The sequence below is a fragment of the Gobio gobio genome (assembly GCF_949357685.1).
Source record: "Gobio gobio genome assembly, chromosome: 4".
In the NCBI taxonomy this organism is placed as follows: domain Eukaryota; kingdom Metazoa; phylum Chordata; class Actinopteri; order Cypriniformes; family Gobionidae; genus Gobio; species Gobio gobio.
Window position 1 is genome coordinate 9,921,442 of NC_137100.1, and position 13,872 is coordinate 9,935,313.

Below are 13,872 nucleotides of genomic sequence, written 5' to 3' on the forward strand. Positions count from 1 at the left end.
CCAGAGTTTTACATACAACACTTTAATCTGATCATGCTACCGATAGAATACACTGTAAATTCTAAAGTTGCAAGTATGAAAAGATTACTAATACCTCATTTGCATGTACGCACCCAATCCCCCATAAATATAAAGGAGGAAGTGATCATGTTAAAACGCATGCATGGTTTTGACAATGCATGTAAGTAATGCAGCACTGTGTAAAGTGACAGTAACATTGAAGTAACAGTATATGCAGAATTTGCAAAATAACAAAATCACATATTAAACAATAATACAACAGTTACTTCCTGGCTTGGAATTAGCCGTATTTGATTTGCGGTGTTCCAAAACAGAGCATGTGAACGATTCAGTAAAAAAAAAAAAGCCTGATATCTGCATGACTGCGATGGCCTGTGGCCAAATCCCAGCCCTGTTAATATTCAGAACAGCAGCTTGATTGCTCGTGCTCAGATTGCGGAATTCATTAGAGACAAGTTAAGAATGTAGTAAAACAGCATCTATATTAGTCACAAGACATTAACTACACAAACCTTCAGACCTCTTAGAGACCAAAGACGATATTAAACGATAATGTCTCAAATTCCTTGTACAAGGAATGTGTTATTTACATAGCAGTGTAACTGTGTTCATCTCTCAGCGTAATCCTTGCGTCAAGAACCCATTGATGATAGAAGTCGTCAGAGAACCATGTAATTAAAGGAGCTTATTGTGGGATTCGACAGAACTGTTCAAAAATGTAAGCAAAACATAAACAGTGATTATGACTCTTCCTCGGGCACACGCGCCTTACTTTCATAGGACACTAGAGTCTGGTAAAGACTTTCTCTGCTTTGGTTTCCACTGACAGTGTTCCACTGGTCAATTTCGCGTACAGCGGCTCCACCTTTCAGCTGATCTACGTAATCAGTGTTCTGATGGAGAAACAAAATGTGATCAAGGTGTTTAGACCCCAGTGTGGCCCTTCTTTGGGTCACTGGAGACTCCCTAGGGGCAAAGGTCCGATCGGCGGCAACAGCAGTTGCTGGTATGGACAGGTATTTTCGTGCCAGTCTGGCCACAGCAGGAAAGCGGTGCTCCTTGTTGCGCCACCATTGCAGGGGCGAGAGGCTGCGTTTGCAGAGCGGCTCTGCTATGTAATTCTCCAGCTGCTGGTGAATTTCGGGCATCCGCTCAGTAGGGTCCTCGCCCAGAAGAATATCATACATGCTCTGTGGGAGAGGACTTATCCTTTTTCGAGGCGTGTGCTGTAAATCTCCCCTCAGTGGCGAGGTCATGCTGGTCCCACTAGAACGTCTTTTACGTTCACTGGCGTTCTTGAAAGGGGATCCAACGACCTCAAGCGCGTTTTCATTGACCTGTTCTGGAGATGATATGGCGACGGAGGGCTCGCTTGGCTGCAGCTCAACGCTGTCACCTTCCTCCGCTGAGCCGCACGAGTCAGGAGAATCCAAAGAAGCCATTGCAGGTATTGTCAAAGAATCATCCAATCCAAAATCTGTAGGTTCTTCACGTTCATCCACGGTCGCTTCCATTTGCATGCTTTGCCTTCTCTCTCGATTGACTCCTTTGTTGCTTGTGAAAGCCTGAACGGACAGCAGCTCTTTCACCTTGTCATGCAGCTTGCTGCGGGCATGGGGGCTGAGAAACCGCAACTCTTTAAAACGCGGGTCCAGAAATGAGGAAAGTACGGCATTGCAGTCCAAAAGAGCATCTTCATCACTCAGACTCCAGCGTTTGTCCATACCAGCACGAATTCTCTCCATAACTCCCCTCACCACTGGACAGGTGCACTCCACAATTTTCTGTCCCAGGAGCCTGGACACTCCTTGGAGGCACGGCATTAGGGCTGAAATGGGTCCGTTGATGTCCTCGCTCAAAAACGATGCTGCAATGCGAACTGTTTTGAGCACAGGGACCAGTTCGTGTATAAGGCGCCACTGGTGATCTGCCAGATTTGTTGCAACTTTTTGCTCCTCCAGGACGGAGCTGATTACCCACTTGAGCTCCAGCAGACTCTCACACATCTCAATGGCAGTGGTCCAGCGCCCTGGGTCGTTCAAGACCAGGGTTACGGACTCTTTATTAACAGCCTCTGCTTTCTGGCTCAGTGCTGTAGAAGCGCTCACGTCATGCTGGAAATGTAGGACGATGGCACGAGCGTCTGCCAGAGCCTGTCTGACGGTCTCCACGCAAAGTCCCTCCTGGACACAGAGTTTCAGGGCTTGTCCTGTGCAAAGCAGAGGTGCCCATCCCTCCGGAAGATTACTGGGGGGCGGATGGCTGGTCCCAGCAAATTCTTGCTGATACTCTGGATCGATGGACATATTCTCCTGCCCCCCAGACTCAGATGGACTTGGGGTGTCATGCACAACACAGAAAACAAAGTCCTCTGGAAGCTGGAACTCGGAGAGGACTCCTCTCAGAGTGTCTGCAAAGCTCACTTGCCCTCTCTCAGATGGGTTTCCTTTGAATTCTGCAATCGGTCGGGTCTCGAGCACGCAGCGTGCCAGGCGCCAGTGCGAGTCGACAAAATGCGCACTGACCGTAAGGTAGTACTGACCGTCCCCGCCAATGCCACATCCATCCACGGATCGCCAGTATTCGGTGCAGAGGGTCAGACAGTGAGAAGCTAGACTTGCCTGAAGATGCTGCTGAAGGCATTGCTTGAGGATGTGGTAACGATGCCACAGTAAACTGCCAAGCAGCGATGGAGACGGCACAGGGTAGTTTGGCTCTAGGCAACTCAGTAAGAGCTTGAACCCCCGCTCTTCCACCACAGACAATGGCTGAAGGTCTCTGAAGACCATCTCCAAGATGAGATCGGTCAACACCTCAGCTCGCTTGTTGCTGCAGGCTCTTGTGGCAGTGCGGACGCTGCTGCCTCCAGCAGTGCTGCTCATCTCTCCCGCAGGAAAATTGTACATTAGGCAGCCCACATCTGTATCTTGGTGCACAATGGCATTTGAACTAGAAGTAGCGCTTCCTGCCACGCAGTCAGGGGCATATGTGGTCCGAGCAGGTTTGGTCTCTCCCAACTCCGCTGTCAGAACTTCTTCCTGCTCCTCTTTGATAGCAATAGGTAGCGCTGGTTGAAACGCAGCATTGACTGTGGCGTTATATCTGTTAGCTTGCAAAGCGGTCTGAATGTGAGAATGTAATGCTGCAGGGGTGGGGATGCCTGCTGTGTTGTGAGGGGGTACCGCTCCGTCCCGAATGCTGTGTTTGCGTCCTAAGTGTTCTCTCATGGAAGTAGTGCTGTTGTGAAAGGAAAGCTGTCTCTTACAGTGGTTGCACTCGACCCGGTGCAGACTAAGCTGAGTGTAGTGGTTCCACACTTTCGAAGTGCGGCGATCAGAAAATGGCAAAAACCGCTGCATTCTCCTCCGAATATTTTGACCGTTGAGACTTGCAGGATGTATTTGAGATGGGAGATCCATGTCTGTGGTGAAAGATAAATAAAACAAAAATGCATTCAAAATGAGTATTTTAAGTAAAAAAAACTTGAATCCTAAATCCTTGATGTGACATCAAGGTTTTTTGTAACAAATGTGTTTTCATAAAAATGCTAAGTCAGGGTTAAAATGTGATGTTTTCTGGGGGACAACACAATTCCTATAAAACTAATGAATCAGCACTGTGTGTATCTGTTTCATATCTGACTCTTTCCTTAAAGGACAACTTCGGTGAAAAATGAACCTAGGGGTAATTAACACATGATTACCGAGTAGATCGTTCTCTGGGATGCGTTTTCATGAAAGTCGAATGTTAAGAGTTTTATCTCTAAAAACAGATTAGCTTACAACGCTAGTATATGGGGCATATAATAAGTAAAATTAAATTGCTAGTTAATACCACTAACAAGGCTCAAAATAGACTCACACTAACACGGTAGCATAATGAGGGTCCCTACATGCAAACCAGAGCATTGAGAACTGTGTAAGTGTACAAACAGTTTAATAAGACGATACTTTATAAAGGCAGTACATTAAGCGTATACAGACAGGAACCATCTTGGAAAAAAAAGTCTCGACAAGTCGAGCCATGAATGCTGTGCTAAGTGATGAACTGTGACTTGGAATCTCATATGGTCCATTGTTTCTGGAAGAAAGCACTGAACGCAACAGAGAAAATAAATTAAAATATTTTTTTTTTTTTTAAAACTGAACGCAACAGAGACTAGTGCTTCCAAAGGATACACACTAAAGAGATGGCGGATTATTCAACCGCTCGACTTGTCGAGACTGTTTTCCAAGATGGCTCCTGTCTGTATACGTGTAATGTACTGTCTTTATAAAGTATCTTCTTATTAAACTGTTTGTACACTTACAAAGTTCTCAATGCTTCGGTTTGCATGTAGGGACCCTCATTATGCTAGCGTGTTAGCGTGAGGCTATTTTGAGCCTTGTTAGTGGTATTAACTAGCGATTTAATTTTACCTATTCTATGCCCCATAGACTAGCGTTATAAGCTAATCTGTTTTTAGCGATTAAACTCTTTACATTCGATTTTCATGAAAGTAAATCCCAGAGAACGATCTAATCGGTAACCATGTGCTAATTACCCCTAGGTTCATTTTTCACCGAAGTTGTCCTTTAATGCTATGACATTACTCTCAGACAGCTTTTTAAAATCTTTTGTCATAAGTGTCCCAGCTCACCAAGTCACTGTGCATGAATCAGTTCTTGTAACCATGTGTGTGTGAGAAAGAGAGAAATGGTCTGGTCATTAAAGAGAGTTGCTAGCTAGCTAAAACATTATACAAACATTGCAGTTTGATCTGATTTTGTATTTACTGTAAAAGATGCGTGTTGCTGCTCAAAACTCTAAAAAATGTTGCAGCTATAATATATATATTTTTTGCAGCTATAATATAGTTTTCATGCTGCAGTTTGTTTTTAATACAAATACCAACACTACCCATCACATCTATTTGGTTTTATTTCAGATGTGGCTAGTTTTTGAACATTATACTGTAGCATAACCAAACTGCAACACTGTGAAATGGCATAAAAGGACATGTTTGTGTAAGAAAAAGGGGTTTTAGGTATATTTTTTCCCCGACTCAGTGACTTCATATTAAAAAGTACTGCAGTGTTAGAGGTTAATTTTTAAAAATACAAAATTATAAAAGAAAACTATTGCAAATGTTGACAACTAGCCGTAGACGAATTAAAGCAAGTCGCACATGAAGACACTGCCATCTCTGCTTCAAATGAATTCAAACACATGTTTCTCGCGGAAACATTTGGAAAACATCATAAGGTTTGTATTATGATAATGACTCCACATCAGTCACAGCCCACTTTGCTCGTCACAAGAGTATTTAGGCAGAGAACAATAACCATGCAACACGATACTAATGAAACAATTCCGCTATTATTTACATCAAACGTCACTGGATGTTCTTCCGGGCGTGTTTAAGGGCCATTATGGTTTCATCCACTTCCTGCCTGTGTTGCCTCCATTGAACAGTACACGATTCAGCGACAGTTACTTTTACAACTTATTTTTGTATATGAAAATAAATAATAGCTTATTAGGAATATATGTATATATATTTTAAATCTCAGAATCCCTGCACATCCTCCACGCGTTTGCGACCTACACACTGGATGTGCTTAGCGCGGTTCCCGCTAGGGTATGAGGGTAAATTTCGAGCAGCCAAGAGAAGCGAAAAATGCCTATCATTCAGGTTTATATGGCATAGCTATGTGACACTGCTCGTGTAGCTTACATATAATTGCTTAAATTAATTAAAGGGATAGTTCACCCAAAAATGAAAACTATTCCATAATTTACTCATCCTCAAGCAAAAAAGTGTAACGCCTCTCGCAGTTCAAAACGCTTACTCTATGTCCCACCAGTGTTGGGTAAGTTACTCCAAAAAATAACGAATTACTAATTACATCTTCAATAGTGTAATTAGATTACTGTACAAATTACTCTAAATCCTTATTACTCTAAATCCTTAATCAACCTCAACTAGTTAAGCGATTCATGGATGAAACGGCTCTTTTAAATCGTTCAAATTAATAATAATATAAAGCTACATAAATTATTCTTATTAACGGACCAAATTATTACAAAGATGAGAAGGATACATAAAAACATTCATTTTAAAGTTAGACTTTAAATTTTGATCTTAATTCCACTATTGTATTATATATAATTGGTTTACAGTCTATACACAGTATTTAGTTCAATTACATCAAAACTAATTAAATTACAGAAAAAACAAAGAGTAAACCCTTACTTTACTTTTTCAAGGGAGAAGTAATAAATTACAGTAACTAATTACTATTTACATATGTTAAATACGGAAGGCGGTCCACAGGACTCTAGATATTTTACTTTATAACATGTTAAATATGGATATTTTTCTTACAAAAACCTATCGATTCGCTTCAGTAGGCCTTTATAATGGATGGATGCACTTTTTTGGGCTTTTCAAATTTTGGACTGTCATTAAAATGCTTGGATTAACCAGGATATTGTTTAATATAACTCTGAAAGAAGAATGTCATATACACCTAGGATGGCTCGAGGGTGAGTAATCATGTGATCATTTTCATTTTTGGGTGAACTATCCCTTTAATAACGTATAAGTCACGAGTTAATACCACAGCAGGGTTTACTGTTTCTTTGAAAACAATTATTTAGCGACAGTCCCTAAAGTGGAATTTACTTCCGATTTCCGCATGATGTGTCAATAAAACAAATAACTTCATTTCAGGCGACGTGAGTGGGATATTGCTTGGATATCATTCCCTACAGTCCGGTTCTAACCTAAACCTGCAAAATGGATAATTCTGGAAAAGAAAAGGAAGCCTTGGCCATTATGGCTGAGGCGGACAAGAAAATGAAAACGACGCATTCGCGGCTAGGAACGTTTTTCGGGTAAATCTAATAATTATGCTTTTTTGTATATATGCAATATTGAATGTGCAAATTTTGCACCTTAAAATACACCTAAAGTGCTTGGTATTAAATAGTATCCGTTTGGAACAATCAATGTTGATCATATTTATTAATTAATTCAGATTATACTTTTGAAATTGCATTATTTGTAATATAGAGTTGTTCGTATTCAGCTGTCATAAATCTACTAGTGTTGTTTTTTTTCCTAGTCCGCAGATTTTGCACAAAAGTGATCAGCTAGCCAAGTAGCATCGCACTGGACGCATAAAGCGTCATTATAAATAAGAGTTGCGAGCATTGAATGTGCCGTTTCCCTCTCGCGTTCATTCATTCTCTGCTCAAACCCAATGCACACGAGGATATTTCGCTCTTTATGCCCTGATTTACTACTTTTGAAACTCACCCATGCTGCCTTCGCCTGGCTCTTCCGTGCACAGTCTTTCACCGCCGCTGGCTACAGCTGGGATGTTCAGTCGATGTTTCACTCTGAGGTGTTTTATCATGTTAGCTGTATTTGAAGAGAACTTAAAGTCCGTCTTACACAGCTTGCAGTAAACAGTGGCATTGCTCTCATTTTTAATGTAGTACTTCCAGGCTATTGAGCAATATCGGGCCTGTGTTTTCACACTGATTTCTGGGTCCTCTTGCTTCATGTTGGCCATATCAGGTCTGAAAACACGTTGTGAGTGCAGGGGACAGACGCTAATAGCGCCGCCTAGCGGCCTGAGTGAATCTCCCTTCTCTCTTTTGTTCATTGTAGGAGTTCCTCCAAGGTCGAGGAGGCCTGTGAGTTGTACGTGAGAGCTGGGAACATGTTCAAGATGGCAAAGAACTGGAGTGGTACGACACACAGCAACTTTTGCACCACGCAGTATTAAGGTGTTCAATAAGCACGTGTCATTTCTGTTCTCTTCTTCATTTAAGCCGCAGGAGATGCCTTCTGCAAAGCTGCACGGCTGCATTTGCAGGTGCAAAGCAAGCTCGATGCAGCCGTAAACTTTCTGGATGCTGGCAATGCATTCAAAAAGTCTGATCCTCAAGGTACAGCCCTTAGATGCTGAACAACAAACATCTCTGTGTGTAGTTTTTCCATTGGATTAATTTGTATTTTGGTTCTCCTACAACTTCTCTACACAGAGGCAGTAAACTGTTTCTGTCAGGTCACTGACATCTACACTGATATGGTGAGAAAAATTATTATTTAAAGGGTTAGTTCACCCAAAAATGAAAATTGTTATTAATTACTCGCCCTCATGAAATCTGAGAGATTCTGTCCCTCCATTGTCAGATACACAACTACTACTTTGACTCTTCAAAAAGTTCATAAAGAGATCGTTAAATTAATCCTTATGAATTGAGAGGTTTAGTCCAAATTTTCTGAAGAGACACAATGATTTAAGAACCGATTTAATTTAGGCTTTTATTCACATTTAAACATTAATCAGCGAACATAGAAGCGTAACACGAGAATGAACCTCATTGGTTCTCGTCAGGCGAACATGCTTGAGCACAACTGATGTGTGTTGATGAACGTTTATATGTGAATAAAAGCCTAAATTCAATTCGTTTTACAATCTCTTTGTGAACTTTTTGAAGCAACAAAGTGGTAGTTGTGTAGCTGTCAATGGAGGGTCTTTCATGTTTGGAACGACATGAGGGTGATCTTTCTTCAGTCGAAAAGAAATTGAGTTTTTTTGAGGAAAATTCCCTTCCGGGATTTTTCTTCACATAATGGTTTTCAATTGCAACCAAAATGTTCAAGATCCAAATCAGTGCAGTTTCAAAGGGCTTCAGACGCTCTGCGTGATCCCAGGCAAGGAATAGGGTCTTATCTAGCGAAACGATTGGTCATTTTTCTATAATAAAAACAATTTTTAATATACTTTTTAACCTAAATTGCTCATCTTGTGCTGCTCTGCGACGTGCCAAGGATTGGCACGAAAACGGACGAAAACGTCACATTAGACGTAGACCGAAGCACCGCCCACGTGTTTACAAAGTGCACATGCGAAGAAAAAGGTAAAACAACCATGTCGGACGATTTTGAAGTTGAAGATGAGCTGTTTTTTGGTAAAGGGTGTTTGTATTAGTCCTCACACGGTCGCTTGGGGCGGTACTTCTGTCTTCGTGTAGTGTGACGGTTTCGACGTGATTGCGCAATCACTAGCGCGTCGCAGCGCAAGATGAGCAATTTAGGTTCAAAAGTATATTCTTTTTTTTTTTTATTGAAAATGACCAATTGTTTCGCTAGATAAGACCCTATTCCTCATCTGGGATCGCGCAGAGCATCTGAAGCCCTTTGAAACTGCACTGATTTGGATCTTGAACATTTTGGGTGCAATTGAAAACCATTATGTGAAGAAGAATGGAATGGAATGTTTTCCTCAAAAAACTGAATTTCTTTTCTACTGAAGAAAGAAAAACATGAACATCTTGGATGAGATGGGGGTGAGTAAAATATCAGGGAATTTTCATTTTGAAGTCCACTAAACTAAGAATTTTCTGTCATTTTTGGGTGAACTATCCCTTTAAGCGTTCCACCACAATTCAACATATGTAATATGTTTTTGTTTGTTTGTTTGCTTATAGTGATACACTCTGAATATTCCTTACAAATTGTCATTTGTGTCCACAGGGGCGTTTCACCATTGCAGCAAAAAACCACATATCTATTGCAGAAATCTATGAATCTGAGTTACTGGACATAGACAAAGTAAGTTGGAAATTATCTTTTTTTTATGGAAAAGTGCATATTTATCAGTAAGTGGTTCAGATGAATATGGACAGTATGTCAAAAGTATAAAAATACACTACAATTTGCGGCCAGTAAGATTTTTTTTTTATTTTGACAGAAATTCCCTTGTATTCATTAAATTGATCAAAAGACACCATTTTATAAAAGAGTTAAATGCAGTTTTATAAAATTAAAAGCAGAACAACTTTTCTCAATAATAAAGAGCAGAAAATCAACATTTGACTGATTTCTGAAGGATCGTGTGACACTGAAGACTGGAGTAATGATGCTGAAAATTCAGCTTTGTTCACAGGAATAGATTAGATTTTTTATATATGTCAACTTTTAAATGTTAGTGTATTTGCTAATGCATCAGATGATCCATATTGAGCCTATCAAGTGACAGAGAACCCCTTATGAAAGAAAAGTAATGTTCATTCATTTGCTATTATTTGGTCCCAAAATACTTATTTATGTGTACAGGCCATTGTTCATTATGAACAGGCAGCCGATTATTTCAAAGGGGAGTCATCCACCAGGTACTCTACTACAGTCTTTTTATGCTTTTATATGTTTCCCATTTATCATGAGTGTTGTAGAACAAATGAGGTCTGAGCACAGACGTTGTGTTGTATGATTAAACGTAACAAATCTCTTTTCTTCTCTCCCCCTGTAGTGCAGCCAACAAGTGTCTTCTCAAAGTGGCGGCCTATGCGGCTCAGATGGAGCAGTACCAGAAAGCCATCGAAATATATGAGGAGGTCTGTGTGATCTTCCGTCGAAAACCTGTGTTCATTTGTTTTCTTCACCCTTCATGTTGAGTGGCATATTGTGTCTGTTCAGATTGGGACTTACTCCATGGACACTACCCTGCTGAAGTACGGTGCTAAAGACCATTTCTTCAAAGCAGCGCTGTGTCACTTCTGTGTGGACATGCTCAACTGCAAGGTGCCTGTTCACAGTCTAAAGAAGAAGGATATTTATCTCTGCTTTTGTCATCATTTAACCTTTGTTCTCGTCAATAGCTGGCTGTACAGAAGTATGAAGACCTGTTTCCAGCCTTCTCAGATGCTAGAGAGTGCAAACTTCTTAAGGTGAGTCTTTCCTTTCAACACATTTAGTTGCTTACGGTTAATTCTATAGACTTCAATTGTGATCCAAGGCCCTGTTTACACTTGATATTAAGATGGAGACGCATTCCCGTTTACACCTGGCGTTTTAATCCGTCTCTTTTGTCCACTTTCAACCACTTCTGTCCTGATTTCTTTGAGGTTAGGGTATTCACGATTCTATTTACATATGAACACGACCAGAGAAAACAGAAAAACATACAGAGAGCATCAGCTTTTGTTTCTGCTCTGACAGCCACAAGACGACGCGGAACGCTAGGCGTTTCTCAATGTCAAGGAAGGATCCTCGGAAGCCAGAATTCCGAGGATGCTACGTCATCGACAGCCGTCGAAGGACTGTTCCAATGTCGAGGATCCTCGGAATTTCAACCAAGGTCTGAGTCCTTCGTTCGAAAAATATGCCATATACAGGAAAGGATGCATACGAGTAGACTTCGCGCACTTAGCGTTCTCAAATCACCCACAATCCTATGCGCGCAGCTTTGCTATCTTGTTCAAAAAATACAAAATATCGGACGTTGGCGGAGTCGGAGCGTTAACGGGGCAATATGCTTTCAAGTGTAACGTTACCAAACATTTGTTATAACCGTAGTAAATATAAGTAAAGTTTAACTTTTGGTGACAGTTGGTGGTGGTTGAGGAGATTCCCCCCTTCTATGTAAAAGCGCTTTGAGTTAGTGCCTAGAAAAGCGCTATATAAATGTAATTAATTATTATTATTATTATTATTATTAACTTTTAAATGCCAGTACAAATTACAACCGTATTGATATTATACAAATGACGTTATTGATGGCTAACGGACCTTTTCACTGACGTAATGAGGCTGACGCGCACTTGCAAGCCTGTTCCATTTACATGTTCTCCGAATGCTAAAGAGGAGTCTCGCCTAGCCTCTGAAGGAAGTGACTTGGAAGGATTAGTCCTACAGAGGAAGGATCCTTGACATTGAGAAACACCGGCTGTGTGTGTTAGAAATCAGGAATGTGAGAGAACATTGTGCTAGGTACGTTTTTCTAGACTGGGTAAACCCAGCCCGATCTGCTGGCGATTTGATTTCGCCCTGCAACTCAGAAGCAGTAGAAGTGAATGTACAGGTTTCCAGACTGTTACACTTTTGCCGTAACCAATCAAGACTGGCTTATCCACCTGGCACGCGTTATTGGCGGGTTTAACACGATGACGGATAGAGAAGCGATGGATCGATGCCCATTGATCACGCCTCTTGGTTGAAGGACAATCCAATTGCATACAGAGTCATTTGAATTATGCCCGTTGATCACGCCTCTTGTGCAGTAGAAAATACGGAGCAGACTCCCCAGACCAATATTCAATCTTAAATTGAGCTTGGTCTGGTGATAGCCAGACAAAAGTTTTTCATCTTCAAACCAAACTTGGGTCTTCAGTCAACAAAGTTTAAATCCCGTCTGGCTAGCGCGCTTCCCATAATGTTTATGCATTAGGTCAGTAGCCGAAGAGTAGGCGGTCTTTTGCGGCTATTCGACCACATGAGCATTTATATTACGAATTTGTTTTCGACTACCTCTGGAATTGGTCGAAAGTGGACAAGCTCAAAGCGTTTTAGGGCGTTTTCACACCTGAAAGTCTGCACCAAGGTTCGAACCGAAGTTCATGTTTTGATACTTTTTATACATTCGGTTAGTTTTGGTTTGGTTTCACATTGCAATTATGTGAGCGGACTAAAGAACTTTACATGACACACTTGCGTTCACTCGTCATCATCTATGTGGGCTGCATCTGGACATTGATTGGATTGTAAACGGACGTGCGTCTGACGTCAGCGTCTTTGACAAGTTGAATGAACGGACGCATATCGTTGCCACTATTGAACAGTGCGCATTGCTTGACTATTTTTTTTATTTGTTACGTTTAAAAGTGGACATTTCAAGCTTTATATACACATACTTCACATGTTTGTGAGACAAATAGCCTGCTGAGTTTCGGTTTATTTGAGACCCGCTCCAGTTCATGTGCAAAGCATGTGATCACTCGCACGATTATTGTCTGCTATAGACTATTTGCTTCTTATTTATTAAATCAAGACAATTATCTGATTAAAAGTTAATTACAATTAAGATACAATTTATACAAAACGAAATTCCCATTAAAGAAAGGCTTTCCAAGCAAAATCATACAAAATTTCGTTCAAAATTATTTCTGACTTTCTGTCTTCTGACATATTGCGCATATTTTCACTTTTCATAATCAATGAGGCCTAGATTGAATTTAAAAATAACAGTATAATATTAAAAATAAACAGGAACTTCCTGTAAATGGTCTGAAAGTCCGAACCATACAGAAAATGCTTTCACACTAGAAACGAACCGAACCTTTGTTCAGTTTGATCCGGACCGAGACTACCTCTTTTCGTCGGACCAAATTTCGTCTGTTTGGTCCCGACCGTGGTATGGGGGAGGTTTCACACCTGTAATTTTGATTCGGACCAAACTGAAAAGTCCGAAAATCCGGACCAAACAAGGTAGGTGTGAAAACGCCCTTAGACCCCGTCTGTATTTGGATGGACCAAAACGCATCTTAATGCCAGGTGTAAACAGGGCCTTAGATTCTGGGTCAACATCAGTTGAGATTGAAGGTGGAAGCTTTTCCCAAATCCTTCTTTATATGTATTAGGTTTTCATTGTCTCTATTAATTGTTTTGTAAATTTTTTTATTTATATATATATGATGTCATGTATGATGTCATATATGATGCCATATATGATGCCATGTCCTGCACTTACGCATCCATTGTATATCCTGCACTTGCTGCTATTGCACTTCTGGTTAGACCTAAACTGCATTTCGTTGCCTTGTACTTGTACTTGTGTAATGACAATAAAGTTGAATCTAATCTAATCTAATCTAATCTAATATATATTATACACACACTATCATTCAAAAGTTTGGGGTTGAGTTTTTTAAATAAGTCTCTTCTTCTCACCAAGACTACATTTCTTTGATTACAAATACAGTGAAATCTTAGTGAAATATTATTACTATTTGAATATATTTTAAAATGTAATTAATTCCTGTGATGGAAAAGCTGAATTATCAACATCATTACTC

General features: G+C 40.5%; 2 protein-coding genes across 3 annotated transcripts in view; one reads left to right on the forward strand and one right to left on the reverse strand.

The window, feature by feature from the left end:
• Positions 1-7,751, reverse strand: zbed4l2 (zinc finger BED-type containing 4-like 2). 2 transcript variants are annotated; one of them, XM_079815965.1, is made up of 2 exons: positions 7,325-7,751; positions 1-3,442 (listed from the first exon to the last, which is right to left on the reverse strand). In XM_079815965.1, exons 1-2 carry the CDS (start codon positions 7,674-7,676, stop codon positions 762-764), a joined length of 3,033 nt encoding a protein of 1,010 aa, XP_079672091.1. In that variant the 5' UTR covers positions 7,677-7,751; the 3' UTR covers positions 1-761. The 2 variants fall into 2 exon arrangements, with proteins under 2 accessions (XP_079672091.1, XP_079672092.1); XM_079815966.1 differs by lacking the exon at positions 7,325-7,751 and adding an exon at positions 5,388-5,628.
• Positions 6,727-13,872, forward strand: part of napaa (N-ethylmaleimide-sensitive factor attachment protein, alpha a) — a 12,460-nt gene continuing 5,314 nt past the window's right edge. The window contains exons 1-9 of the mRNA XM_079815972.1: positions 6,727-6,900; positions 7,682-7,761; positions 7,846-7,962; positions 8,059-8,105; positions 9,557-9,634; positions 10,139-10,194; positions 10,332-10,416; positions 10,499-10,603; positions 10,681-10,749. Of these exons, the coding sequence (XP_079672098.1) occupies positions 6,803-6,900; positions 7,682-7,761; positions 7,846-7,962; positions 8,059-8,105; positions 9,557-9,634; positions 10,139-10,194; positions 10,332-10,416; positions 10,499-10,603; positions 10,681-10,749 (735 nt within the window). The 5' untranslated portion in view covers positions 6,727-6,802. The remainder of the gene's footprint in view (positions 6,901-7,681; positions 7,762-7,845; positions 7,963-8,058; positions 8,106-9,556; positions 9,635-10,138; positions 10,195-10,331; positions 10,417-10,498; positions 10,604-10,680; positions 10,750-13,872) is intronic.